The sequence below is a fragment of the Nomascus leucogenys genome, chromosome 5 (assembly GCF_006542625.1).
Source record: "Nomascus leucogenys isolate Asia chromosome 5, Asia_NLE_v1, whole genome shotgun sequence".
Lineage (NCBI taxonomy): Eukaryota > Metazoa > Chordata > Mammalia > Primates > Hylobatidae > Nomascus > Nomascus leucogenys.
In genome coordinates, this window is record NC_044385.1 from 136,580,081 (window position 1) to 136,605,661 (window position 25,581).

Genomic DNA, 25,581 nt, shown 5'->3' on the forward strand with positions numbered 1-25,581 from the left:
TCACAAAGGAATATCCTTGTTTTCTAAAGCAGAAACTTAATAAAACCTTTAAACAATTTTAATTGTGTCCAATACAGGAATACTGTGCCTCCAGATCTTCTGCTGAATTGAGCAATGTTTATTTAAGTTAGCTGCACTCTCTATGAGTGAATATACAAATAGCTTCCCCAATTGTTGGTGTATTTGGTGAAATGAAAATAGAGCAACTGACATCAAACTGGATGCTTCCAGCTCACGGCCAGTATCTCTGGCTGTGGTCCTTGCTGAAATCAGTGGCCACAGTACACTAAGATGTGTATGTACATGTATTACTAAACAATGGTAATTTTACAACTGAACAATGTACTGATTCTAAGAGCAACAGAAGATGAGGAGGTTGAATAGCTCTCCTTTATCAGGTAAGAGGTAAAACAACAGAAACACAAAAGCCCAAGTGGCCTGGAAAAGATTGCTTTAATATCTGATTTGGACACTTGGCATTTGTCTTGTACCTTAAAGATCAAGTGAGCTTTAAAACTCAGATAAAATAAAATGTTTTTATAGTATGCAGATTAAAAACCAAATCCAGCAAAGCTTCCACAGAGAATATTACTAAACCACGGAATAAACTATTTACATAAAGTGTTCAGCAGTGTACATACTTCCAAGTCATGTTTAGTCTGTGGTGGAATATCTCCTCCAAATTCCAAATTAAGGGGAAACACCTTCGTTTTCCCAGATTCATCTTTGTGTTCACTAGTAATACCACAGGGGTGGACAGTGTAAGCCAGCAGGCAGCTCCCTTTAGGACACTCCGGGGGTGGGAGGGGGGGATCCCAAGAGAATGGCAGCTAGAAAATTAGAACCAATTACAAGTAATTAATTCCTGATTTCCTCCTCTGTGTCGGGCACTCTCCCAAACATGGTGAGATGCTTTAAAAAGAAGATATGTCCTGGCAAGTGTTGGAACCAAGACATAAATGACAATGTAACTCCAAGCCATGTGGCAGCAACCACAACCAGCATTTCTCGAGTGCTGACTTCATGTGCACATCCTCTCCCTAGACATGGCGACCACCCTCACTGTATGTATTAGAGACTCCAAGCTCAAAGAGATCACAATGCTACTGAATGGCAGAGCAAGAATTGCAATTTAGGTGGATTTTTTCAAATCCAGATAGTCAACAATATTTCACATTACCACTCTGACTCGAGAGGGGATTGCATCGAAAAGGGGCAGGCTGCGAACTGTTTCAGGAGCTTCAGTGGGATGCACGCTAGCTGAGGGAAGACGAGAGGGCACTGCAGGCCGGGCAGGAGGAGAAGATGAAACAGCTTCTGTGGAATGCAGAGATTAGTCCTTCCTTACAGTTACCAAAGCCATATGTCGAGGAGTAGCAAGGAATGAGGCCAGAAAAATTTGACAGATCCGTACCGCAAAGGGAATGCACAGCCAAGCCAAAAAGAGGGGGAGCCCCAGTGAGATAGTAGGTGGCCATCAGCAGATCCTGAACCAGCAAGTCTGTGGCCATAACTTAAGGAATTGAGGGCAATTAGCCTCTCACAGCCTGAGGAATGGGCTGGAGAGCAGGAAAGCTGGGAGGAGGGGCAGGCCATGAGGGTTCGGTGGTGATCCTGGCACAAGGCAAAAGAGAGCTGGAAGGGAGTCCCAGCCATGGGAAGGGAAAGCTGCGGGTGCCTCTGGGAAGCATCCAGAAAGAAGTAGGAGACTTTGTGACTGAGCAGACACAGAGGGTAAAGAAGAGGAAAGGCTAAAGCCTCACAGTCTCTGGGCTCTGTACCCAGAAACATCAGGGGGCACCAGGACCAAAATGTAAGAGTCAGGAAGAGTTGTCAGTCTGGGTAAAAAATGAGTTCAGTCCCGAACATATTTGCTCAGTTTGAGATCAAAGCAAGACAGCCAAGGGGAGGTGTCGCATGGAAATGTGAAGACGTTGAACTGGAGTTCAAGAAGGAGGTCTGGAGTCCCCTTCAGGGAGTAATGGTGCATCATGGAGCAGACCCCCGGTGGAAGTTAGAGAGTGCAAAGAACAAAGAGAACCACACAGGGCTGCCCCTGCAGCTCACCCACACTGAGGGCCATGGGAAGAGGAAGAAGACAGAAGCAGAGACACGGAAAGAGTGCTAGGAGGGACCCACGTCCCAGAGTTAGGACCAGGAGAACAATGGAGGGAAGCGAGGCTGGAACCAGCTCACTGTGTACCAGACTATCAAAGTCTTCACCCCAAAGTCATTCCTACAGTGTCAAAAGCCTCAGAAGAAATTCACCATTAAAACATGTTCTGGTCGATATCCCTTTTCATTGTATGCATAAGAATGGTAGGAATATGCCTTTTGTATTGTTCTCTAGTTGACATTTTTTCATGGTTGCTTAATAATAGCAGGAAGAACAATGCTCTAACATTATTTTAGGCATTCTATTGTTGCTTGAGCTGACTCTAGCCCAAGAACTCAAAATACCAAACCTCCTTGTGAGACATTTTAATGAGGTTAATCCTTCTTCAATTTGGGGAACAATTATTATAACAAATATCATAGAATTTATCAAAACCACTGTTGTCATTTATCCACTTCTTGATGTTCTTCTACTGTCTACAAAGGTTTGTCTTAGATCATCACTGGTAGGTTCCATTTGTCTGCAAAATCTTTACCAGCTCTTAACTAAATAACTGAACTTGTTATGACCATCCTTGCCAGTTCTCAGAAATTTGCCAACAGCCTTGTTAATGAATAATGTAGGGTTTTGTGAATTCCCTCATGGCCTGGCCCAAGTAAGGGTAGGTTTTCTGGGTCAGTTCCTAAAGGCACTCCTGACTAGAATCAGTCATCCATGCCGCAACTTTCCAAACATCCCCTGCCTGCCTACCTGCCACCTCCGAGAAAAGGGACAGGACCACATACTGGGGCCTCAGTTGGAGCTGGGAGCTCTTTTTTATCACTGGTCTCCTAAACCCTGCCCTTCCTCCAATTCTTTCCACCCCTCTGAGAGCAAAGTTCAGCCACCAAGATTGTTAATCATAGAAACAATGACATCTTGGTATCTCAAAGGAGCAAACTTGAAGGTCATCTTTCAGTGCAAAGACCCTTAGACTTGAGAGCAGACAGGCAGAATGACCATGTCTTCTGTGTATAGTACACCATCACAGCGCACATGGAAATGACATGCTGGTGTATAGTTCCTATTTCTCCCTCCTATTTCAGAGGCGGAAGCCCTCCCGGAAGTTTCCTCTGAGTTCCCCAAAGCTGGATTCAGTGTTCCTATAGCCCTTCGATTCCCTTGATTGTGACATTTACCAGCCTGAGTTGGATTTGTCTGTTTCTTTTCCAATATTTCTCACTAGACCTTCCTGGGGACAGAGAGTGGGGGTGAGTCGCTGCCGCACTGCCAGCACCTGGCAAGGTCATGGCAGGAAGGAGGTGTTCCCGATGTGTGTGTGGAATGAAGGAAGGCACAAATGGGTCCGTGTGAGGAAGTGACAGATCTGCCAGGGAAACTGAGGTGTAGAGTTCGATGAGTACCCCCAAATCATCTGCTTAAAAGCAGGTATAAAATGTAAGGTCCTCTGGTGCCTAAAGCACACTCAATCTGTGTGCACACACGTGACTATTAATAATGTATGGCATTGATAATTCTGTGAATCTAGTCAGAGTACATGAACATTGTGTCTTCTGGTTGGTCTTAAAGTTATCATAGAAACGTCACCCTAGTCCAATTCCATCTATTAATATAAAGAGCTTGCAGATGTAAGGAATAGCTTCACCAATGTCACTCCTGAGATCCTAGGCGATGCTGCCCTTGTTGGGACTGATTCAGAAACCAGCCTTCTCATCTAAACTACATTTCCAGTAGAACACGGTCCATACTTATATGGGAATGAAATCTCACTTAGTTTGAACTCTAGGTCATTCAGTCCCAGAGGTGGTGACTAATGGTCAGGAGATGACAATATTGCTGGACAAGCATCACCACACTGAGGGGAAAGTTCACATTTCTAATCCTGAGAAATAATCTGTTAAGAAGCATCACACAGAACCAGCTGGGGGGGGAGTGTGAAGGCTGCTGAAGGAAGGGTTCATTCCGCCCAGTGCAACTGAGTGACTAAGAGCAGAGGGTGCTGGCAATCAGAACACTACTGGCACGTGTTTGTCTGGAGCCTGCAAGCTATTCCTCCTTTCTTGCTGAAGAAAAGTGGAGGAAGGGAGGAGCAGGCAGTAGAGTGGTAGGTTCAGCATGGGATAAAATCAGTGGTTTAGAAAATCCACCCATGAGTACGTAAACAAAATGACCATAGCAGATACAGCAAATACAAAATTAAACAGCCTTTCATGACGAGAAACAATTCATGCCTGGCACAACGCAGGTGATGTCTGGATGTACAAATGCAGGTGAAGTGTGATTCAGACAGTGCAAAGGAGAGGTACGCCAACAGTCACTTCCACTGGCTTCTGAATTAGGATCTGATCAAATCCACAGCATCTTATCTTTCAAAATGTGCTTTTAAATTATGTTTTGCTTGGATCAGTATTGAAGCTATTTCAGTGTTATGGCACATCTAACAGCTGATTTTGGAAGGAGGTAAGCCAAAATGTTATTGATGGCATGAAAAGTGAGACAAATTTTAAAATTAGGCAGATTCAGTTTTTAAGTGATTTTCTTGTATACCCATATGTCATCTGCACATTAAGCACTTTTCTCTAATTAAGCCAGGGAAAACACAGAGTAACAATAATATCTGTGAGGTCAGCTGTGATCAGAAGTGCACACATGCTGCATCTCTTAAAAACAGTCCATGGCACCTCAAGGGACACTGCAAAGCCAGTGGCCGGGAATGTAATTGAGCTTTAGGAAATGAGTAAAGGGAAGTAAGATCATCTCCAGCTCAACATTAATGCATTTGATTTCCCGGGTGAGAACAGGATTCGCGTTAACTGAGTGGTTCTTTCTTTCTACAGTCCTGGATGTTTGGAAAGCCAGCTCTTACAGTTAGCTTTGCTCTGCTAACATTATCCACCAGAAAATCGAAATGTAAACAGCTCCTGTTTCCCAATGAAGAACTTTCTCTGATTTACCTTACCATCATCAGGCTTCACCATCTCACCTTGGAAGCGTTCAATCTTTTGGTCAATATTTCTAGACCAAAATAAAGTGCTCTCAAGCCTGCTCTTTGGAAAGTATTTTGTCATCATTACCAAAGAGTGTTTAAATAACTGGCTATGAAGTTTGGGGAGACTGGGCTGGGAGGTACAATCTGAAGTTAATTGCTGATGTAATCATTAGTCCTTTCAATACCCAATGGAGAAGCTGCCTCCAGGGAGATAAGCTCTCAGTTAGGAGACATATCACCAGTTCTCTCTGGCATGTAACAGTTAACAATTTCTATACAGTTAAGTGGAGTTAGTGAGTATCATTCTTCCAGGAGAGAAGTAAAATTTTTTTTTTAAAGAGGAAAACAAAGAACAAGATTAAGAACAGTAAAAGAATAAGTATGGAAAATCTGGTAAGTAGCAAAAATCATCTTTAAGCATTTGAGGGAGAAACTGCAAAATCTGTTCAGAAGCCACACCTTCCGGCCTGTGGGACTGCATGGCTGTGACACTGAGCAACAGCTGAAGTCTCTATTCTCTCGGAGGGGAAGGAAAAAAGGAAACAACAGTCAGTCCAGGGTTGTCCACGGCTGGAAGCCTCGACTCCTGCAAACCGATCTCCCAGATCCTTTCTGGGCAAGCACATAACCAGAGGAAATGAAAACTAGAAAAACAATTTGTGCATGGAACAATGACATGGAGTTTCACTTTGGTTTCATGCTCAAATATGAATGTGGCTATAATTTTTTAAAATATATATTAATAGAAGGCAACGAGTTGAGGATGGTGGCTTCTTCAAGCCGGGCGTCCAGAAGAGCCCCACTTCTGCCTTGGAGCGCGCCTTAGGCAGCAGTCGTGGGAAAGCTCAGATACAGCTGTTTCCAGGCAAAGGGCCCAGAGATTTTCAGCCTCAGCCACCAGGGTCTCCAGACAAGGAGAAATACGCCCAAAGCTGCTCCCAGGGGCTAGGAGCTCGGAGCTCCCAGTGTGGGTCTCTGAGCAGCGCGGGGTGGGCGCTCCCGGCCCTCCAGCCCCCAACTCCCTCGCGCATCCGGGACCGGTGAAGGCTCCCAGCCGCCCAGCATCCCCGCGACGCGGGTTCAAATCCCGCCGGCTCCCGGGCACCCTCACCCCGCCACAGCGCAGGCTGTTTCTCCTCCCTTCCCCAGAGGAATTCCCTAACTCTCCAGTACCCATACCATAACAAAGGAGGCTCGGTCCACCAATGCTCGACCGTGGCCTACAGGGACCCCCAGCGAACACCGGCCCAGAGAATGCACCTGGCCGTGCCACGCGCGACCCCCGAGGGGCAGGCGGAAGGGTCCAGGCGCGGACAAAGGGGCCTCTCCGGGCGCCCAAGCTCGGGGCGGGACGCCGGGAGCGGAGCTGGCCGGGAACTCACCTTCGCAGCGGCCCGGCTGTGCTCCTCGTGGAGCAGAAGGGCGGCGGGCAGCAGCAGCAGCCAGACGCTGAGCCGGGGCCCCATGGTGGCGCGCCCGAGGCGGCGAGGGACGGCTGCCCGGCGTGCGGGGGCCGCGGCGGGCAGCTAGCTCTCGGAAGGCTGGACTTTCAGCGCTACGCACCGTCCTGGGTGCGGCGGCTCCAAGCGGAGACCTGAGCGCGGCGGGCCGAGCTCCCCAATTTGTTGGCGCTGCCCCCTCCCCCCGGCGGTGCGCGGGCGGCGCCTCAAAGGGGAGGACCCTGCGGCGCGGGTAAGAGGCGGCGGGAGCGCGCGGCCCGGGAGTGTGGCCGCCGTGCGCCGGGACACCAGGGCTCCGCGCTCCGCACTCAGAGGCTCCCGCGTCCCAACCCCCTGCGCCCGCGCGCTCGCGGATCCAGGCCGAGGACCGACAGGGGCCGCCCGAGCCCGCGGGGCCGGCGCCCAGAGAGCCCACCAAGGCCGGCCGCCCTGCCGGTGTGCCGCCAGCGGGTGCTTCTGGAAGGGCCAATGCGCTCGGGCAGCAGCCCCTGAAGCCGAGCCCGAGGTGAGAGCGACCCCCGAGCGGCGCCCAGACCCTGGCCCGAGAGCACCGGCTTGGAGCGCCTTGTGCAGGCTACGGCTGCACGCTCTCCTGCTTGGGAGTAGAAAGGGGGAGGGTGGGAGAGCGAAGACCGAGCTCCTCGGCCAAGCAGCACCCACAGGGGCCTAACGGGAGGCTCTCCTTCTTTCCGGGTCGTGGCGGGCGGGCGGCCCTCCGGTCACCCCTGCACGCGGGGGGCGCACCGCGCTGTCCCCGCGTCTTGCGGACCGAGACCGGCGGTGAGGATGGGCTGCCTCCCTCATCCTGCGCTAAACTCGCTTTGTCTCTCGCCTCTAGGCTAAGTGGGACTGACCGGGCCCAGAGTGGACGAACCGCCCGCATGGGGAGAGACCTGCGCGCGGCCGGCCCTGCCCTACGGCGGTAAGCGACTTTCTGCCTGGTCCCCGTGGGTCACGCGCGCATGGGCCCTTCCGTGTAACTCTCGGGGACTGACAAGCCGGGCCCGCACGTTCATGTCTCTCTTCCTCCCTTTCCCATTCAGGTGGCTGCTGCTGGGGACAGTGACCGTGGGGTTCCTCGCCCAGAGCGTCTTGGCGGTAAGTCCTGGCTCCCGCTCCACGCGCTTGGACTTGGGCGCCGGAGAGTGGTTGGGACGTTTGAGTGGCCTTGGAGAAGGCAGCTCGTCCGTGCGCTCCCAAGTGTGTGTGTGCGTGTGGGTGTTCGCCAGCCTGCCCACCAAGGTTCTGAGAAAGCTTGCTCTTCCTCATCATGCTTTCCACTTTTCCTTCCCATGGGTTCCCAGCGTCAATCCTGTGCTTTGCAAGCGTCGGCCCTTTCACGGGAGCTGGGAACTTAAAATGTAGCCTGAGGCACCGTTTTCGTTTGCTTTGGGCAAAGCCGCAGCCGTAGAGGCCAGGAAAGAGTGTCAGTCACTAGGCAGTGAGACGCCAGGCTTAGGGCGACAAAAGTTTTCCTGGAACTCGGGAGCTCGTGGGCAGGCTCTGTCACGGACTGAGGGTTTTTTGTGTTTTTAAATGGGAGTCTCTGGGTAAAGGGGCGGGGCGAGGAGGCGAACAAGACAACCTTAGTATTGTTTGAATTGAGCCATTGCGAGGGAACAATGGCAGAAAAACCGCGTTTTCTCCCAAGTCCTGTTCCGGCCCTGGAAGAGCTGCCCCGGGCGCCACGCTGGGATCCTGTTCGCCGAGCCTGCCCCTCCACGCCGGCCATGCACAGCCCTGCCGGTACCGTGGGTGCAGTTGGCGACTGCACTGCGAGGCTTTGTGCATTTTATACGTTTTGTTTAAAGAGTAGGAGCCACTTTAACTGAGCTTCACGTAACCATGGCTAAAATGGAGAGGTTTGGTAGATGAATTCAGTGCAGGACTCAAATGTTCAGACAGGAGCTGAAAGCGGAGGGAGCTTTCGAGATGTCCGCTGCCCCTCCTCTCCTTACTGTGGCCGATGGAGTAGCCCTGCCCTGTGGCAGCCAGAGCCCAGGTGGATTCCTCCTGGGAACGACCCCTCCCTCCTCAGCGCGCACTGTGCCAGAGCAGGACACGGGTACAAAGGGGAAACGTGTTCATTATTTCATTTGAATTCTGTTGTTTTTGCATCGTTCTGCCCTGATGTAAAACAAACCAGGATTTTAAAGGCAGTGTGTGATGAGGAGCTACTCCCCCTTGGGAAAGAGCTGCTAACTTTACTTTTCCGCTGCTGTTGGTTCCGGTTCAAAGCCCAGTTTGGGAAGTAAGAGGAGGACTCGGAGACTTTGACCAGAGCCCTCCAGACCAAAGTTTTCTTCCAGTTCAGGTCTGTCTCTTCGTCCCAGCCCCGACTTAAGATCAGAACCTAGATATTTGAACTAGCCCAGTGACCCTGTGAATTCTAATGCACATGTCTGTACTGCATGTAAGACTTGGCTCAGATTTATGAACCAGAAGCAATGCATGCACGCGCACGCACACACACTCAAAGAAGGGGGAGATCCCTAGAAACTACCAAATCAGGCTGTGTGTACTTCGGTTGTATTGACACCCGCATCCCGTTGTCCCCTAGAGCCACTTTTATAATTTCCATATGTTCATGCCTAAGGATGGTGGGAGTCCGAGGAATTCTTTTCTGAACTCATCCTAAAATTGGTGGAAAGACCGCCAAGCACCTAGGTCCAAAGACCTAGGTATTAGCCTGGGCATGGCGGCTCACGCCTGTAATCTTAGCACTTTGGAGGCTGACGCCTGCGGATTGCCTGAGCTCAGGAGTTCGAGACCAGCCTGGGAGAAACACGGTAAAACCCTGTCTCTACTAAAATACAAAACGTTAGCCGGGCTTGGTGGCGCTTGCCTGTAATTCCAGCTACTCAGGAGGCTGAGGCACAAGAATTGCTTGAACCCAGGAGGCCGAGGTTGTAGTAAGCCGAAATAGCACCACTGCACTCCAGTCTGGGCGACGGAGCAAGACTCTGTCTAAAAACAAAACAAAATAAAACAAACAAACAAAAAAAACCTAGTTACTAAACATAGCTCTGCCCTAATCTCTTAAATCCAGAGCCCCAGTTTCCTTACTCTGAAGAACTACGGCTTCTTACAGAGGTCAAGTACCCTAAGGCAGATAGGACACCTCTATGCCTCCCCAAAACCTCATCAATGCTGCAAGCTCACCCTCAGTCTCTTTGACTCTTTGATCTTTGGATGGCACCAAGAACATTGATTGCCCAGCAGAGCTTCTCAAAGTACAGGCCCCCTAGACCCCCAGACCTAAATCCTGGAAAGGCTTGTTAAGAAGTCAGGTCCCCATCTCAGACCTTCTGGTCAGACATTCCGGGGTGGAGTCCAGGACTCCGCCTCCCCACATGATACCAGAATCTGGGAACCACTGAACTAGAGTATTGGGTTGAGAGGCAGTTGAGGTTACTTGCCAGTTCACTGTATTTCCCTGGGCTTTAGATTCTAACTCAACAAATACAAATAGATATTTTTAATCATTTTACTAGGGACCTACTAATATGTGTTGTTAAGAGTTATGTAGTTTGTTACATTCAACAAGGGACTGGTCTTCTACTTACTTGCTTCTTGGTAACCACTGGCTTTAATGGCTGTTCCTCGTGAAATAATGTCTCAATTTTCAACTGTATTAATTAAAGATTTTTCTTAATTGTGGCAAGGACTCTTTCCTGGGTAGGTCAGTTCAGGAAAAAGGGCTGCCGCCGGGTCCTTGAAGAGTTTTGTTTCGGAAGCACCTAGGATGAGTAGTGAAGAGCCTTGGTGATTACTTATTGGGCACTTCCTGTGTGCCAATTTGTCTGTACTGATCCTTCTAATCCTCACAAGAAAGCACACTGATGAGCTAGGTAACTATTATTACCCCCATTTTACAGGTGAGAAAAGCCACAAAGGGTCTGCAGCCCTTGCCCAAGGTTCCTGTCTTTGTAACTGAATGAGACGGATTAGAACCCAGGCCTCTTCCTCCACACTGAGCTTCCCAGGGCCTGAAAGGTGGCCGGGAGGGCACTCCTGAGTTCCAGTCTTTGAGTCTCCTGGGGTGTGGGTGCTTTCTTCTTCGTCTTGACCTTGGACTAACAGTGGAGCAGGCACTGATTCCCAGGAAGGAGGCTCTCCCCCTCCCTCCTCCTCTGCTTCTCCCACTGTGAGGATCAGGGGCACCAAGGGAAGGAGAGAAGCAAGACCCTTCCCAAAGGGAGGAAAGGAAGCCGAAATCCCACGGGGCAGCCTGGGCTCTAGACTCAGTGTGAACCCAGGTGCTCTGTGTGGGCACCTCAGGACACACTCCCTGCTGTCCAAGGTGCCCTTTCTAAAGGTGCCCTTGTTTGAATGCAGTGCCAAGATGCACAAAATGCCTTCGTGTAAGGCAGTGTGACACAGGGGTCCCATCCCAGACTTGAGGCAGGTTGATGGGGTGCAGTTCTCAGTTTGGTGGGCAGCTGAGGGGCTGCCGCCTAGGGTGGGCACTCACCAAGCCTCTGCATCCTAGTTCTCCTCTCCCCCAAAACGGAGGTGTTACTCATCCCACCCACCTCATAGATGGCGGTGCTGCGAGGTGTGTGGGTGCATGTGAAGCGCCTTGGAGGGTCTGGCACAGCCTGGGTGCCAGGAGGTATCCCCTGGGCCTGTTTAAGGGACATCCCCTCGGCTGCCTATTCTAACCTTCATGGAGGCTTAAAAGCACTCACTGTAGCCGCTCTGAGCATTGTCACCTATCTCCAGAGGCTGGCAGCAGCCTGAGGGATCAAATATGCAGCCGGCTGGGTGGTCACCTGAGGACCTCTGGCCGGGACCTGGGGCCACAAAGACGTGGGTTCACGTAGGTATCAGTGCGGGGCCCCTGCCTGCCGCTTAGTTTCCAGGCTGTCCTCGGGGCTCCAGCCCCAGGAAATTCGCCTGCCCTTCCCTGCCCTCCAAGCCGGCAGCTGCGGTGGTAAGTCCTTTCCGCAGGCTTTGGTACAGGGAGGAGAGGTGTTTATGCCGCATGAGGCCCAGAGCTTTCTGTAAGGATCAGGAAGGACAGTTCTTTCCTGCATTTCTTGGAGCTGAAGTGCTATATTGCTCAAAACAGGGCCCTCTGAGAAGAAGGGAAAAGCACGGGGTTCCTCCTCTGCTCGTGGATAAACCAGCATAGCTCACCTCTCTGGAGGCTGTTAAAGTCTTCCTCCATGGGTGGCTTGTAGGACTTGGCCACAGTAAGTAATAGCAGAGATTTGTCAACAGCATCCCAGAACGAGAGGTGGGTAGGAAGGGCAAACTGGAAAGCGCAGGAGAGGAAACAGACTCTGTACAACCAAGCGGCTATCTTTACAACCAGACAGAGAGAGGTGAAGAGGAAAAGGTTCTAGAATAGAAAAAAGATTTTGCTAAAATAATAAAAATCAAAGAACTGTGTTTAATTGTGTTTCTAGGGAGAGGGAAAGAAAATGGGTGTGTAGTTTAAATAATGGAGAAACTCAAGGGAAAAACTAAGTGCCATGGAGATTTAACTTTTCAACACTGTGTTGATAATATAATGAACAGATCACCACCTAGAAAGTGGTCTGGGAATGTCTCATTCTTTTTATCTGAAGAAGAATGTTTGTACTTGATTGGAGGGTTTTAGAGAAAGCTCTGAAACTGGCCTCTTGCTTTGTGTCTGCTGGTGTCTGCTGTGTCGTCACTGCTGAAGATGGGAGGCAATGTCTGCCATCCCCGGCCTTGGCTGATTCGGCCTGTGAATCAGGGACCAGGAACGACACAATAGTCTTGAGAGGCCATAAAGTCTAATCCAGCCTGTTGCTAACTGGGTTCTGACTTCAGGGCAAGACACTTCACGTGCTTTGGCTCTGGAGCCTGGAAGAGAATGTTGTGTGGTATGGATCTCTCAGGTGATCAACATACTATGAGTAAGTTAGAGAGTCAGCAGGGAGGGCTGGCCTGGCAGGTGTGCTAAGACCTGTGAGGGGGAGCTGGGGTCTCCGCGGTGACGCTGGGGATGAGAAAGCCCTTCCAGATAAGCTCCCGAATAGAATTTATCCAGCCTGCACCAGGATATCGCTTAGAAATCAATATGCCACATGGGACTTTTTATCTTCATGGTGTCGAGAAGCTTCTGGAATCCAGTAAATATGTGACACTTCTCAGTTGAGATGAGAAAAAGGGCAGAGTTCCTGGATAGTCCCCTCTTGCTGTTTCCCTTTGGCGGCCCCTCCCTTCAGTTAATGAGACCCTCTCAGGACAGGTGACGGCCTAAGTGACTCGCTGCTCTTGATTTCATTGGTGGCTCTGGAGGACGGTAATTTTTATTTTGGTTACCCATGAAAGAAGAAGGTGGTGTCTAATTTTAGGGAGACTTCATGGGTGTCTCCGGTCCTGTTGATGTGGTCAGAGAGTGAATTTCAAAGGCAGTGCGAGCAGCCCGTATCCACCCAGCCGGCTCCTACCCCGGTGCTGGGTTCCAGCCCCTGCCTTGTCTCCTGAGCTCCTGGCTGGCTCCTGAGTACTCTGCTTCAGTGTCTTCTGTTGCCTTGGACGAGGCTGCCTTTTGAAGCAACACACTTTTTGGTAAAACCTGCTCCTTTTAAGTGCAGCGTGGTATCCTGGGGCGGGTCCTGGGACAGAAAAACTGCACTAGTGGAAAAACTGGTGAGATTCTAGCAGAAGCTGCAGTTCAGCGTGATAGTGTTAATTTCTGTACCAGTGTTAATTTCTGTACCAATATTAATTTCTTAGTTTTCACAGAACTGTGCCATAGTTTTATAAAATGTCAATATGACATCATGATGTCTGGGTGAAGGGTGTGCAGGGACTCTCTGTACTATCTTTGCCACTCTTCTGCAAATCTCACTTGCTTCAGAATTTTAAAATGCTCCCAGGAGTATCAGCCAGTCACACTTGGTGTGCACAAGTCAGATGGACAAATGCGTGGAGAAGGCTGAAAAACAGCCAGTCTTGAATGAGCAGATGCGGGCAGCAAGAGGGAAATGTTGCTCCCGTGCTTTTCTCTAATAGAGTAAGTGAACAGAAGTCCCTTCCGCCTAGCGGGAAATACAGCGGAGGTAGACCCGAGCGAAGCCTGGGTAAAGGGATTTTTGTCCCCTGGCCGTGGGTGGAGTCATTTGTGAAGACGGGAAGGTTTCCCTGTGGAGTTTCTGCAGCACCACGTGGGAGGCCCGGTGGAGCTGTTGTAGGGTCTCTTCTTCGCTGTGGGGGGAAATGGCCGCTCCATTGTTTCCTGAGCCCATGATGGAAGGGCAGGCTTGTATCAGAGTGTCGCTGCAGGGACAGAAAACATGACAGTGGAGGAGCCCGGTGCTGCCCATACCCGCTCACCCTTAGGAACGCATCAGGCAGTACCCTCGTGCCCTCCTGGGCTGCACAGAATGGGAGCCCTCTTCCCACCTGCCTAGGAAACCCCATGGGCCACAGGGACGGGCAGGTGGCAGGTGGCTGGTGGAGGACTTAGGCCGCCTGCACACGTGAGTCACCTGATAGAAAGGGACAGGCCATGGCAGTGGGATTCGGAGTCCCAGCCTCTCAGTGGCCTCAGCTTCTGTGCTAGTTGGGGGCCAAGGGAAAGGGGCCCGGAACGAGGATGGCCAGTGGCCAGTGGCTGTTGCCTTGCACAGTTGCCTGTCGTCACCCTGCCGTTGTTAACTGGAAATGAGAAGCATGAGCGGAGCCGCCTCTGCCTGGCCTCTGCCTGGCCTCTGCCAGTTCTGCTCTGCACACCCTGTCTGCACTCCAGGACTTAGCCCCGGGGGCATAAGGATGGCCTGTCCCTTTCTATCAGGTGACCGGCAGCAGGTATCACACACCTGCACATGGCTGGAGCCTCTGTCCTTTGCAACTGAGGCCCATTTCAGGGTCTAGCTAAAGTGTCTTCTCCACTGATAGGATTTTAAATTCTTTAGGATCAAGGATTATGAGTCATGATTGTAACTCTATAGACTTGAAACATTTGTCTTCACCCATCATCCACTTTTTTTATTTGTTTGTTTGTTTTCGTTTTTGTTTTTGAGACGGAGTCTCGCTCTGTCACCCAGGCTGGAGTGCAGTGGCGTGATCTCGGCTCCACGCAACCTCTGCCTCCTGAGTTCAAGCGATTCTCCTGCCTCAGCCTCCCAAGTAGCTGGGATTACAGGCACGAGCCACCATTCCCAGCTAACTTACGTATTTTTAGTAGAGACGGGGTTTCACCATGTTGGCCAGGCTGGTCTCAAGCTCCTGATCTCAGGTGATCCGCCTACCTCAGCCTCCCAAAGTGCTGGGATTACAGGCATGAGCCACCACGCCCTGCCATCATCCACTTTTTCTCCCAGAAACATGTCTTCTTTAGCTGACATTGCTGTTCCCACAGTCCAAGTTCAGGGCATCTTGCATCGGCTCTCATGGAATGATTCATGGGTACCTTTATCTGCCCGAGGCCTGAAATACAGTGGGCCCTCAACAGCGCTTATTACATAAATGATTGCAGTTAGTTGGCAGCAATGCAAGCAAATCCTTTGGATGAGGAGTACAGTCATGGAACTACTAATAAAAGATGAGATTAAAATGTATTTATTCTTACTGTGGGTTTTTTTCCCCAAATTATCTGCTTTCTCCCACTGGATAAAACTAGCTGTATATGATGATAAAGGAATTGTGGATCAGTCTGAAAGATTTGCATTTTTTCCTAGGGATTGTTTCAACCCCACCCATAGAATTCCTGCTTTGTTGCTTTTACCCAGTTCAGTGATCTCCCATGTGGGAATTAGAGAAGAAAGTGTGTTTTTGAATTTCATGGACTGATTATCTGGTACCTGGTGGTAAATATTATATAACAATATTTTTCTGCATGTTGAGTGTTTTTGGATCCCTGACTGTGGAGTAATGGGACACTGTGAGATCCAGGAAAAGGGTTTCTGTTCGTGCACAGGGTCAAACACAAGTGCCCTGGACTGCATCAAAGGCTGTGATTTGTCCACAAGAGAAAGGAGATGCCGATTAGCAGCCATGATGCAATCATTGCAAACTGTGTCGGGAAGGAGCATCGCAGCGATGCAGGCACTGGGGCCACCAGCCCGGCCCTCCTTCCCTCTCTGTCCTCCCTGCCTTCCAGTGACACTGGCTCCAGATTAGGTGGAAGGAAGGGGTCCCCTGGGAGATTCTTTGTGGGATCCCCAGAACCAAACCTAAGAAAGCATCCCTGAAGATGCTTCCAGCATTCCAGAACCTCTCGGAGCAGCTAAAACACCCTGCAAAGAAACAGCAAATCCTGTTTGCTGAGCCACCGGTGCTGCAAACCGCTCTAAGCCATGGATGGTTTACAGATGGGCAAACTGAGGCATGTGCAGGAAGGCACCTGGTAGGGTCGATAGGAACAAAGTGTGGAGTGAAACCTAGAACTTGCCGATTCTAAAACCTCTGCTCTTAACCACTGGCTAGGTGAATAAACCCCAGCCACAGAATATATATACGCATCTAAAATACAGAAACTGTTGTACATGCAAAACATAGATATGTATATTATATGTAGAAAATATGTTATCAATCTACATGGAATATACAGAGATAGATGATAGACATAAAAGAGAGAGAGAACACACACATACGTATGCACCCTGTACTCACACACACACACAGACACACAGATGCACACACACATGCATGCACATAGACACACACATGCACCCAGCACACACATACAGACACATCCATGCACATATACACACACTCTTGCACCCCACACACACATATAGACACAGATGTACACACACATGCACATAGACACACATGCACATATAGACGCACACACCTCACACACACACAGACACACAGATGCACACACACATGCACATAGACACACAGATGGACACATAGACACACACTTGCACCACACACACACGCACATATAGACACATACTTGCACCACACACACGTACACACAGATGCACACACACGCACATACACATAGATGTACACATGCTCACAGAGACACACACACACATACACAGAGCCACACACTTGCACCCCCCACACACAGAGAAACACATGTACACACGCATACACACACATGCTCATGCGTGCACACACACACACACTCTTAGCCGGAGGATGCTCCTGATTTCTTTCTCCATGGGGGCTATACCTGCCTCTGGGGAGCATCAAACAGACCTGTTTCTTTAGGGTCCCTTCTGCAGAGAGGCTGGACAGAGGCACGAGTGTGACTGAGTAGCCTCATGAACTCTGAAAAATAAAGGCTAAGATGACTGCACTCAGGAGAGGCCTTTAAAGGATGACCAAGAAATACATGAGAATGGGCAAAGGGACAGTTTCACCTGTAGAACCAAGAGTCCTGCAGACACAACCCCCAACCGGCCCTCTCCAAGTCTGGCTTGAAACTCCGGGCCACTAGGGTAGATGCTGCTGCAGCCGTGTAAAGGGGAAAAGGAGGGGCAAACACAGCTTTATGTTTGGCTGTTGGAAAATTCTGCCAGTCCTAATTTAGAGAAGGACTTACTGAAATCCTATGGGCAAAAGAGACCTTCCTAAATTTTTTTTTTTTTTTTTGAGACGGTCTTTCTCTGTCCCCCAGGCTGGAGTGCAGTGGCGCGATCTCGGCTCACTGCAAGCTCCGCCTCCCGGGTTCACGTCATTCTCCTGCCTCAGCCTCCCGAGTAACTGGGACTACAGGCGCCCGCCAACACCCTCGGCTAATTTTTTGTATTTTTAGTAGAGACGGGGTTTCACCGTGTTAGCCAGGATGGTCTCGATCTCCTGACCTCATGATCCGCCCGCCTCGGCCTCCCAAAGTGCTGGGATTACAGGCTTGAGCCACCACGCCCGGCCTGAGACCTTCCTAAAATTATCTTAGACGTACAGGAAACCCAGTGGGCACTACGGAGAGACAGGGGATTCCATTTTCCCTGGACCAAAGCCAGCTTCCTTACGCCGGGTCTTCTCTCACTACCCCATGTTTGTGCTGCTGTTTTTCATGGAAGTCCCCATCGGCCAACAGGAGGATAGGTGTGGTCTGTTAAAAAGAAATGGAGCCTGTGGGCTTGAGCCCAGAGACTGGGAAAAGTCACTTTTCCTTTCTGAGAATGCTTGTCTTCATCTGTAAACGGGAATACTAAAAACTGTGTCCCAGGGTCTCATGTATGTGACATTCGTTCATTAAATGAACATGTCTGATGCTACTAGGAATAATTCACTCACGAGTTCTAGGACACCCATCCTCCCATGGACTCGTGTCTGGGTCAGAGCAAGGACAAGCAAGGAACCGTGAAGTCTGATCAGTGTGTGTGCGTGTGTGTGTGTGTGTGTGTGTGTGCATGTGTGGTGTAGGGTTGTCCAACCATCTGACCCAATTTTACATCAAGTATGTCATCTGGGATTATTCATGATAAGACAGCAACCTGAAGACGTTCACTATTTGAGAGCCACTTTATTGGTTCTATATGAGACTTTCAGTACGATTGATTTGGTATGCAGTTGTACTCATCAGCAAGCACCTGTAAGAGCCTCCACTCACCCTGCTCACAGGAGACGTTAGGACTCAGACAGGGGCCCCACAGGAATAGGGCCAGCTGGGGTCTTGGGTTTGAAACTGCTGTTGCTGCTGCCTGGCCAGGTGACGTTGGTGCGAGTATTCAACTCTTTACACTGTAGTTACATTTCTAAAACTGAGGTTAAAATAGTTCTTACCTCATGCATGTGCTCGGAGGAGCAAGAAGAAATTGGCTGTAGAGAGTTTAGCGATCTTAGCATTGCGGTGCTTGATCAACACTAGTTCATGTCTACCTGGCTTCAGGTTGTTGCTTTTTAGGTCTTCATCCTCAATACGTAAAGAACTTGAAGCCACAGAGAGTGAAGTTAACTCTAGTTAACAATATGGAATAATGAAATATTCCGTATTTCATTATGGGCCGGTTGGGGGTTGTGTCTGCAGGACTCTTGGTTCTGCAGGTGAAATTGTCCCTTTGCCCATTCTCACGTACTTCTTGGTCATCCTTTAAGGGCCTCTCCTGAGTGCAGTCATCTTAGCCTAGAGTTACCTTAGCCATGGTACTGGGACAGGAGGAAGCGGGTCAGCAGGACTGTGGGTGTGGGGGGCCTGTGGGGGGAGGTTTTAGTCTTCACGATTCTGGTGCCTGGAGTGCTGAGACCCTGGTGGCTCTAAGCAGGTGGCCGCTGAGTGAGAACTGGTGGAGATGCGCCTTCCTGATGCCTTGAGACGGTTATTTCCATTTTCCTTAAGTTTAGGAAATGTCACCCAAAGGAAACATTTTAATATTAATTACATTTCAGTCAAGGTGTAACTAACTTATTTCCAGAACAAATGGAAACACTTATAAACAAAGAACAATTTGTTCAAATAACCACTAGAAGCAAGTATAATTTAGCAAAGCAAGACAACTCAAGAGGCTTTGGTTTGGCAACATGATATCAAAATGCAAAACAGAATCTTAGGAGAGAGTTTCCTTCTTGAGAGAGCAGAAAGATTTCCCTCCATACCATTTCCTAGCAGGGCAACTACTTCTCAGATTAGCATGGAAAGGCCTCCCAGACTAGCCTCTACCCTCCAACAGCCAGGTGAGTCAGGCCAAGGCGTGGGTTCCCTGAGGAAGATTCCCCCTGGAAATTTCAGGGAAGAACCTCACCTCCTTCCCTTTGTTCCTTACTTGGTAATTGTCCTAATTGTAACAAGCATCCAAGTTACAATTCAAGACCAAGTAAGGACCTGAGGTGATCTCCCGTCCTGTCTGAAATCCACCTTCCTTTCCTAGCTGTTCCCGCCAGATTTCAGCGCCCGCTTCCCTTCTCCTCCCAAGACAGTCTTAGCTCAGACAGGACTTCCTGAGTCTTAGTCATCAGCTCTTATTGTCCGGCCTCCTCCTTCCTGTTGTAAAACAAGGAATCTTAACAGCAAGTAGGCCAAAATTGTGTAGCCTCAGTGATATGTCAATTTACTGCCCATAAGTACAGACATCAGGTTTTGTTGTGGTTACCCACATCAAGGCACCAGAGGTTGGAAAAGTCAACACATTTCTAGTTAAGGCACACCGTACAGTGAGTTTTCAGCTGTCTGCCTTGGCTTTTGTGAATGTGTCTCTGTCCACCTGAAGGTTCTGGTTCTCACATCCTGGGCTCTCCTTTTGCCAGGCGCAGCCGCACAACCCAGGAACAGTCCTAACCCATTACACAAGGTGGCGAGGCGGGGCTGGCGGGTGGCACGCCAGGTCACCTCCGGGCACTGGGTGACCCAGTCATTGGCCCCCTACGGCGACCCCCTGCCGTGTGGGTGCCATTGGCACCTCCCCTGGGCTCCCAGTGCTGTGATTTCTGGGCGATTTCTCTGCGCTCCAACAAGAGTGATTTGTTATCTGCTTCTCACCTGATTGGAATTTAATGGTCTAGAAACAAATGAGTTATTTCACTCAGGAGGGGGAAGGAAGTCAGATTAGTCATGCTGGCGCTTGATTTTTTTTAATCCAAGAATTCTTTACTTAAGAAGTAAAAGCAATTAAGAATAGTACTGAATCCTGTCTAGAAGTTCCAGAACAAGGAATGGGATGACACTGATAGGTATTTCAAATAACTGGAAAGTTTAGTTCCCTCTGAACAAAGTCTAACTCTGAGGCCATCTGCTTCTTTTTATATAAAAACAGAGCAGGGTCTCAAAGAAAATAAGTGTATTTAAAAGGAAAGATCATAGATAGATAGAATTCATCCATTTTAAAAGTTGCCTTTTTCTCCTTCTTATAGCACCTTTCAAAAACATCTCCTCTTTCAACACTTCTAGCTCATCAGTGAGAGAGAACAAAAGGCTACAACTGTTGATTCAGGCAACATTTTTGCCTTCATGTTGATTTTTCTTCCTCATTGGGTTTAATTAACTAGAGTGTCTAAGAAGAAACACAGAAAAAAGGCCTGTTTCATGGGCTTTTCTTAGTCTTTCACATTTAAAAAAATTACCTTAGATCTTTATTCTTTCTAAATATTTCATGTGTTTAAAAACTAGGTAACTTTCCTGTAATAAAAAATAAAATCTTGGCACATTATCAATATAGCACCTACCTGACAAACACAGTGTTTATAAACTAACCATCTGAAGATAATCTTATTAATGTCACATCAGGTCTCATATATGTGTGTATTTATATAGTGTGCATGTGTGTATGTGTCTGTGTATATATATATACACACACACATAGTGTACATATATATATACATATATATATATACACATAATGCAAACCTCTGTCCATTTTTAATACTTTTTTCATCGTTTTAAATTGTGGTAAAGTATACGTAAAATAAAATTTACCATTGTACCCATGTTTAAGTGACAGTTCAGTGGCATTAAGCATATCACATTGTTGTGCAACTGTCACCATTGTCCATCTCCAGAACTTGTTCATCATCCTAAACAGAACTTCCATGGGCATTAAATAACTCTCCATCCCATCCTACCCCCACCCACTGTTAATCTATTCTACTGTCTGTGACTTTGAGTGTGACTACTCTAGGGACCTCATAGAAGTGGAATCATGCAGTGTTTGTCCTTTCGTGACGGGCTTACTTCATTTAGTACAATGTCCTTGTATTAGTCCGTGTTCATGCTGCTGATAAAGACATAACCAAGACTGGGCAATTTACAAAAGAAAGAGGTTTAATCAACTTACATTTCCACGTGGCTGGAGAAGCTTCACAATCATGGCAGAAGGCAAGGAGGAGCAAGTCACATCTTACATGGATGGCAGCAGGCAGAGAGAGAATGTACCAGCAGGGGAAATGTCAGATGCTTATAAAACTATCAGATCTCAGGAGAACTCATTATCATGAGAACAGTATGGGGGAAACCATCCCCATAATTCAGTTAGCTCCACCTGGCCCCACCCTTGACACATGGGGATGATTACAATTCAAGGTGAGATTTGGGTGGGGACACAGAGCCAAACCATATCAGTCCTGAAGATGCATCCACGTTGTCACCCATGGCAGAATTTCCTTCCTGTTTAAGCCTCAGTAACAGTGCTATACTTTTTAAGTTCTTATTTTTAAACTCAGTTTTGTTTCTTTGGTTGACAGTTTTCAAATGGTTAATGTCAGGAATTGCAAATCAGAGAGGTTTAGGAAATGGCGATGTGAGGCCCAGCTCCAGATGAAGGGGCAGGGGGGCAAGGAGGCCTGGGGCTGGCCTGCCTGTCTGTCTCTCGGAGGCGGCCTGCCCATGCCTCTGCTCTTGACGTTTGTTTTGCTTTCTGGTAAACGTTCACCACTCTTCCGAAGGAGGTTGGCTTGGGCCGCCCTGAGTTGGTTTCCTCTGGGACAGGCATGGGAAGCTGTCCAGGAGGGAACCGGGTGTCTGGGTGGGAAGCCAGTGAGCGAGGTCTGGATTGCCCATACAGGTGCAGGCACCAGACTTAGAGCAGTTCTCCTGGAGCAGTTCCTGAAGCCCCAGAGCCGCCTGAGATTCCTCAGGAGGAAGATAGGGGATGGACACATCAAGACAAGGGAGAAGACATACGGGGAGCCCCGGGAGGCGCTGTGAGAGGAGGCTGTGATCAGATGCAGGCCTAGATCTTCCCCATGGCTCCACCAAACTGACGGTCACCAGCCTCCCCTCTTCCTGTGGTACTGGGGTCAGAAGACGGAGAGTGAAGACAGGGAGCCGATGTCCACCTCTGGTCACTGCCCTTCTCCTTCCCTGCTAGACTTCAGGTTGCTGAGGGCTCGGAACTTGGCTTATTCATCACCAGGTCCTCCCACAGCACAGGACCTTCACATAGATGCTGGAGTAATTTTATTAAATCACTGTTATTTAACGCTTCCACGGGGACCCTAAGATAGTTAAGGTTTCTCTGCAGGGGCAGCTGGCAGCATGATCAGAGGCTGCTGAGGCCGCCCGAGTCAGGTCAGCTGGAGCGGGAGGGCGGATGCCCAGAGCAGGCAAACAAAGGGCGCGTTTCCATCTCCTTTTTACATTTTCAAGGCTTTGGCATGACCCGCAACAACAGCCTGTGCACTGTTGCACAGTCTAGGAGGAGCAGGTAGACAAAGATATGGATCCATTGATTCTATGAAAACTTGCAGCTGATTGAGGGGAGGTGTCAGTCCATGGGGAGTCCGTACCACAGGGGTTGGGAGCTACATTGCCCGGAGTTCAAGGGCCTGTTGCTGCCCCACTGCCTTAGATTCCTGTGACCGGACATCAGAGGCCCACTGGTGACTCTGGAATTTCTGTTGCACCCTCTGTGGTCAGGGAGCTCTAACCAGGTGATGCCCCGATGCCTGGGAGGAGGAGTGCATCCGCGGGCAGCCCCCTGCCTGAGATGATGTCAGGCATCGGGATGAGGGGCCCCCCTGTGGATGCTGGACACCCGTCTTGCTGTTTGCTTTTATATTTTTTGAGTTAGTCATGCTAAATATGATGTCTCTGCAGCTGTAAAACCTGGAGCTGACAAGAATGAGTGTCTGGGAAGCTGGGGGCCAGCCTGCGGGCGCCTCTCCTAGACAGACAGCATGCAGGATGCCCAGCGCCAGCTTCCCCCACCTGCTACCTGCAGTGTTGCGTACAATGAGGGCAGGCGGAGGGGAAGTCAGAAAATTCCAAAGGAGAAAAGGGGCTTCCTCCTCCACACCAAATCTAAGCACAGGCCCCAGGTGGCTCCCTGAGGACAGGGACCAAGCCGTGGGCACGCTGCCCCCAGCGCCCAGCTGAGCATCTGCTGTAGCAGCTGAAGTCTAAGCCACACAATAGACAGAGCTGGTGGGAGGAGAGAGAGGGAAAGGCGAGATTCCTGGCCAGGACCGAAGCTAAGCGGTTTGGGGACTTTTTGTTCAGAATCACAGCACAAATCATTATGCTCAGTGCAAAAGGCATGGCTCTCAAAAATGTGCACCTTGGGTCAACTGAAGGTTCCTCTCTCATTGGTTTCACTTGGTTTGAATTACAGTCGAAAAAATTATTGGGTAGACAGACATTGGCTTATCTGCAAAGTCAAACTAATGCAAAATATGCTTCAACTGCAAGACCGAGTGCCAAACTATTTCAATTTAATAGCATGCTTTTTTTTTTTTCTTGAGCTTCAATGCAAAGGGAAGCCAGGCATTTGGCCAGTGAGCAGTCTATGAGCTGAGCTGTGCTTTTCTTCAGGGCAGGCAGAGGTTGGCCAGTGGCCTTCTTTGCACTCCCAGAAACTCGGTTTCATGGATGTCAAGGGTAAGAACGTGGAAGGTGGTCTGGTCTGGTGGCCAAAACCACACAGTCCCTGGATGTGGTAGTCACCATCCACCCATGCCCACTGGTGGGTGATAACTGGACTCGCTCCTTCTTGAGACCTGTCCTGCTGGGCTCTTGATATGGAGGCTACTGGAGGATGGAGCTTGCCTGAGAAGGCACTTCCACAAGGAGAGGGATCTGAGTCCACAGGGGAGGGGAGGTCTCTTCGCCTAAATGCATGAGAAAGCATACCGGACACGACGCCCCAGTCCTGGCTGGGGGTCAGAAGAGATGGGCGGGAGCAGCACTGCCCGAACGGATGCACGTTTGACTCAGCCAATTTGGATCAAGCAGGTCTGGGGCGCCTGGGACTCTGCATTCCTAATGCTCCCAGGTGATGGTGGTGCCGCTGCCCAGGGGGCCACAGTAAGCAGCAGGTCCTAGAAGACAGCCTCTAGAGGGCTCTTCTGGCCTCGGGATTCTATTTCTCCCTTGAATGGTTGCTTTCTAGCAATCAGAAAAATGTGTAGGTGGGGCCTCCTGGCCCCTGGAATCTCCTGCCAATCTTTAAAACGTGGTGAGGACCACCTTACACTTGCCTGCTGATTGATACAGCTTTAGGAATTGGGTGAGGGAAAGATAATTTTCATCTATTGGTTCTTTGGAAGGGTTAAGGAATTTCTCATTTACAAAGCTCTGTATCTTTTGACATGTGGGACTGAGCCTTCCAGGATCACGTCATGCCTGAGAGCACCTTCGACACTTAGCATGGCAAAAGCAGCCTTCACATGCACAAGGAGGATGGGGAGGAGAGGCATCATAACTGACTGTGTGAAAACGTCTGCATCCCCACAAAGATGGACTTTCTTACACCATCCACCTTAGCTCAGCCTTTTACCAAAGTTTAAGCCACATGTGTCCATAATAATAATCGGAAATCAACACATTTTTAATAAGCATTTAGAGCCAATGATCAGAAACAGAAAGTGACACTAATGCTTTGTGGAGAGTTTACCCGAAGATTTTTTTCTCTTTGAAATGAAGTCAAAAGCACATTCCTCCCCACCTGTTACCTCCCTAAGTTGTTAAAGACAGCTCTGTTTCTCCTGGAGTGATACTTGATTCTCCCTGGTGATGGTCTGCCATGCATTGATGGGCTCTAGTTAAAACATGTCAGACAGAGTCCTTTGGAAAATTCCATGAAAGAAAACCGCCTATTCGAGATAAAAGCAAAGGTTAAGTAACCAGATATATCGTAGAAGTGTCTCCCAGGGAAATCGTATTGGAAGATCAGTGACCGAGGTAAAGGATGCTGGGCGTGAACACTTAACTAAGGCTGCCTGATCACTGGAGGCTTCCTCCTGGAGGCTTCTAATCCCCGTGTCGCTTCAGCCTTTCTGTCTTCTCAGATTGCTTACCCCGGTAGGTGCTGCCCTTCCCTTCGGGACACGGAAGCTGCACTTTGCTTTGTGCATTGTCAAGGAGGAGAAACAGGCACTTCCTGCCTTATGAATGTGTCCTGTTCCTGAATTTCTTTTTTTTTTTAGACAGAGTCTCACTCTGTCGCCCAGGCTGGAGTGCAGTGGTGAGATCTCAGCTCACTGAAACCTCCACCTCCTGTGTTCAAGCGATTCTCCTGCCTCAGCCTCCCAAGTAGCTGGGACTACAGCGTGCATCACCAGGCCGGGCTAACTTTTTGGTATTTTTAGTAGATACGGGGTTTCGCCACGTTGGCCAGGCTGGTCTTGAACTCCTGACCTCAAGAGATCCTCCCTCCTTGACCTCCCAAAGTGTTGGGATTACGGGCATGAGCAACCAAGCC

The 25,581-nt window shown here is 49.4% G+C and overlaps 2 protein-coding genes across 3 annotated transcripts in view; one reads left to right on the forward strand and one right to left on the reverse strand.

The window, feature by feature from the left end:
* The window catches only part of COL4A1 (collagen type IV alpha 1 chain), a 158,289-nt gene extending 151,557 nt beyond the window's left edge, over window positions 1-6,732 (reverse strand). Inside the window, exon 1 of one of the 2 annotated variants that reach the window (XM_030813684.1) lies at window positions 6,488-6,701. In XM_030813684.1, the coding sequence (XP_030669544.1) occupies window positions 6,488-6,571 (84 nt within the window). In that variant the 5' untranslated portion in view covers window positions 6,572-6,701. Of the gene's footprint in view, window positions 1-6,487 lie in introns of both variants that reach the window. The other variant, XM_030813685.1, reaches the window with a different exon arrangement.
* An 82-nt stretch (window positions 6,733-6,814) lies between these two features.
* The window catches only part of COL4A2 (collagen type IV alpha 2 chain), a 205,335-nt gene continuing 186,568 nt past the window's right edge, over window positions 6,815-25,581 (forward strand). The window contains exons 1-3 of the mRNA XM_030813682.1: window positions 6,815-7,070; window positions 7,404-7,487; window positions 7,609-7,663. Coding sequence (XP_030669542.1) covers window positions 7,447-7,487; window positions 7,609-7,663 — 96 coding nt within the window. The 5' untranslated portion in view covers window positions 6,815-7,070; window positions 7,404-7,446. The remainder of the gene's footprint in view (window positions 7,071-7,403; window positions 7,488-7,608; window positions 7,664-25,581) is intronic.